We start from the raw sequence: 3,283 nt of genomic DNA on the forward strand, positions 1-3,283 counted from the left end.
TTTACTTGTGACTCGAGTCTGGACTCGCCGCATGTATTACTCGAGTACTCGAGCCTGGACTCGTTACTCGCACACCTCTAGTTCCCGGTTACCGGGTCTGTATACACTTCCATATTTAAATGGAGCACGTGCTGTCATTGTTATGTAACATGCCCTGGAAAATGGATGGCACCCCTGGAAAATTAAGAAGCATACCCCATCCTTCAGGCAGCGTGAATTTACCATGAACTTTTCAGGCTATCCGTTCTCCAAAAACAGAATTTTCAGGCTAAACCGTCTCTTGTCACTTTCACCCATGACATGGTGGGACTGTTGAAAATTACCTGGAATGAACAGAAATAAAATTGGGTAGTGCTGGAAGAAGCCAACTTTAGATGGTCGCTGATAAAAATACTTCAGAAGAGACAAATGCACTTTCTAGGACTCTTGAATTGACATAAAGGTGTGGAACATCTTGCTCTCACTGGAAAAAAAAATAATAGATGGCATGTATATAGTGCTCTATCCCATACTAGTATAAGCTCTGAGCGCTTTGCACCAATCACATTATCATTGAGCAATTCTCACAAAAGTTCAATCACATAAAGAAGAACTTTCACAATCATACATTAGTTATACACGAAAGAACAGCAGTAAAAACAAAACATATCAGCACTTACTAACACACTATAACTAAGAATTAAACGAATGAGTCTTGAGCAATCGCTTAAACGTTTCAATTTTTTTTTTTTTTCTCTGAGAACCTAGGGCAAGGAGTTCCAGATTTTAGGGCCAAAAAAAGAGAAACTTTTCTCACCAAAAGATCGTAATTTCATTCTAGGGGCACCAAATTTTGTTGCATCTGTGGATGACCGTAATTGACTAATTGACAAGATGGAATATATGGTGTTAAAAGCTCAGATGTTATGATTGGGCTTTATCGTTAAGACATTTATAAATAGAGGGCAAAAGAGACATAGGTAGAAGAGACCAAAAATAATTTACTTTGAGGTCACGACTATATGTGTAATGTGTGATTGAAAAAGACCACAGTAATTGGGAGGGGTGGGGGGGTTTAGAGGTTTAAAGCATGGGAAATAAGTGGTGAACCGTGATCGCAGATGTCTATTTCAGGTGTGACCTTGAAGAATATATGTACAACTTTATGTATGCTTTTATACAGGAGTGGCCCCCCCCCCCCCCCCCCCCCCCCCAAGGTTCTGACTTTCTTTTTTGTGTTTAGAAAAATGCTTATGGGCAACAATGTGAATGGAAAACTCAGTTACCTTGTTTCAGCATCTTTTTACCTCAATAAGTCTTTAACTATTAGTTGTACATGTATTTACCTATATCAGCAAGATGCACATGTAATTTATTTTATGCATGTGGATAAGTGCTTATCATCATCACTCTGCCTTTCTCACCCTGCTTCAGGGTATAGGCCACGTACAAACACTTTCCCCGTTTCCCTATCTAAGCTAGCCTCTTGATATTATTCCATGTCTTCCCTTTCTGTATATCATTCTCTGTGACTCTTCTATGCATTCCATGTGGCCTTCCCTTTGATCTCTTATCCTGTGGATGGGGGCTTCTGCATGTATATATGTAATATGTGTAAGAGAGGGAGAAAGAGCCTCTGTATGTGTGAGAGAGAAAGAGAGATAATGTGCGTATATGTGTGTGCGAGAGAGACAGACAGACAGACAGACAGACAGATAGAGTGTGTGTATTAATTAGTCCGTTAATATGTGCATGCAAAGCTTTGACCTTGATTTTCATGTCTAGTGTAATGGTTAATCTCTTCTCTTTAGCCACACAGAAGACACAAGGTCAATTCCTGTGTTGCGAAATTGTTTTGTCGAATACATTTATCTCCGTCTGTCTGCTCATATGCTATATTAAGACCCTTTCTTATGTTATTATCATTTTGATTACTTAAGAGATTGATCAGTGTTTTGGTAATAAAGTTTTGGTTTGCTTGAAAAGATTTGTAAAATTTCATCTCCTTAATTCTTTTTTCTTCAGATCCAGACAAAACATTTTTGCAAGCCATGTACGACTACCAGGCCCGGACAGAGTCAGAAACTTCCTTCTGTAAAGGGGATCAAATGGAGCTGCTGGATGATTCGTGAGTTTCGTTTTGGTCGTCTGAGACGCCAACATCTTCGAGAGAAATAAAGTTGGGCCCCGTCATTTCCAACTTCTTCACTAAGTGCACAAGTTCCAGGGTTGCAATGGGGGTCACAGTGGTGTAGTAGTGTGTCTCCCAGGAACAGGAAACGGAATAAGCTGTAATCGTCGTGAAGGGGGGGGGGGGGCTATACTTAACATTTTTTACCTCTTCCTGCCAATCAAAAGTGGACAAACTGGCTTTTTTTTTTCAGCCAGGATGGGGAGAGGGTGGCTTGAAGTAATCATAGTGATCATTTTTTCCCAGTGGGGTGTTTGGTGGGCTTTCTTCCTATTTATCTTGTCTTTTCTGTTCACTAAATGAGCACTTATCATGACTGTGTACTTAGATCCATACCCAAACCTATCAAACCCTGATTTTTTTCCATTGACCTGAGGACAGACATCTTGTCAATCAAAACTATAAATGTAAATTAAGCCGTTGTTGTTTTTTTCCATTACGGGGGGGTTGTTTTTTATGAGTTTTTGGGTTGTTGTTTTTTTTTAAGGGGTAGTTAAATTGTGTCGATATTCATGTTTAATATTTACAATTGAACTGGAGACAGCTCGGGATTAAATGTAAAGAGAATTTTACTGCTATTCTTAGTTTTTTTAACTTGAGGGTTCAGTTTCAGAAAGCTTCATATTGACTGCTCAGTGTTGGACTCAGTCTTCTATCATTTTGCAAAATGACGCTTGGCGGAGTCTTACACGAAGCAGTGGATATCATTGCCGTTTCAAGAATCAAGAGTAACTCTTTAGTGGGTTCTTTTTTTTCTTTTGGTTCACCCTGAAAAGCAAAGTCAGAGTTAAGCATTTAAGTCAAGACATTGAGGTATGGAAGCCATTATTGTCGTAGATTGAACTCTTTAGAATTTTGGCCTGTTTTGTAAAAAAAAAAGGTGCCTCAGGGTTATTGCAGAGGTTTGGTGGTTTTTCGCATTCTTGTAAATGGTTTTTGTCAATTTTGCTCCCTCACTTTCTCTTGTTGTATCCCACATGTACATAATTTTTTCATCTATTGTGGTATATTTCATTGCTAATTTATCTCTCTCCTTCTCTCTCTCTCTCTCTCTCTCTGTCTCTCTGTCTCTCTCTCTCTCTCTCTCTCTCTCTCTCTCTCTCTCTCTCTCTC

At 39.2% G+C, this 3,283-nt stretch overlaps 1 protein-coding gene across 1 annotated transcript in view; it reads left to right on the top strand.

Annotated features, from left to right (window-relative positions):
• Nucleotides 1–3,283, top strand: part of LOC101859589 (tyrosine-protein kinase SRK2) — a 33,941-nt gene that overhangs the window by 14,250 nt on the left and 16,408 nt on the right. The window contains exon 3 of the mRNA XM_035971759.1: nt 2,005–2,107. Coding sequence (XP_035827652.1) covers nt 2,005–2,107 — 103 coding nt within the window. The remainder of the gene's footprint in view (nt 1–2,004; nt 2,108–3,283) is intronic.

The sequence above is a fragment of the Aplysia californica genome, unplaced genomic scaffold (assembly GCF_000002075.1).
Source record: "Aplysia californica isolate F4 #8 unplaced genomic scaffold, AplCal3.0 scaffold00499, whole genome shotgun sequence".
Taxonomy (NCBI): domain Eukaryota; kingdom Metazoa; phylum Mollusca; class Gastropoda; order Aplysiida; family Aplysiidae; genus Aplysia; species Aplysia californica.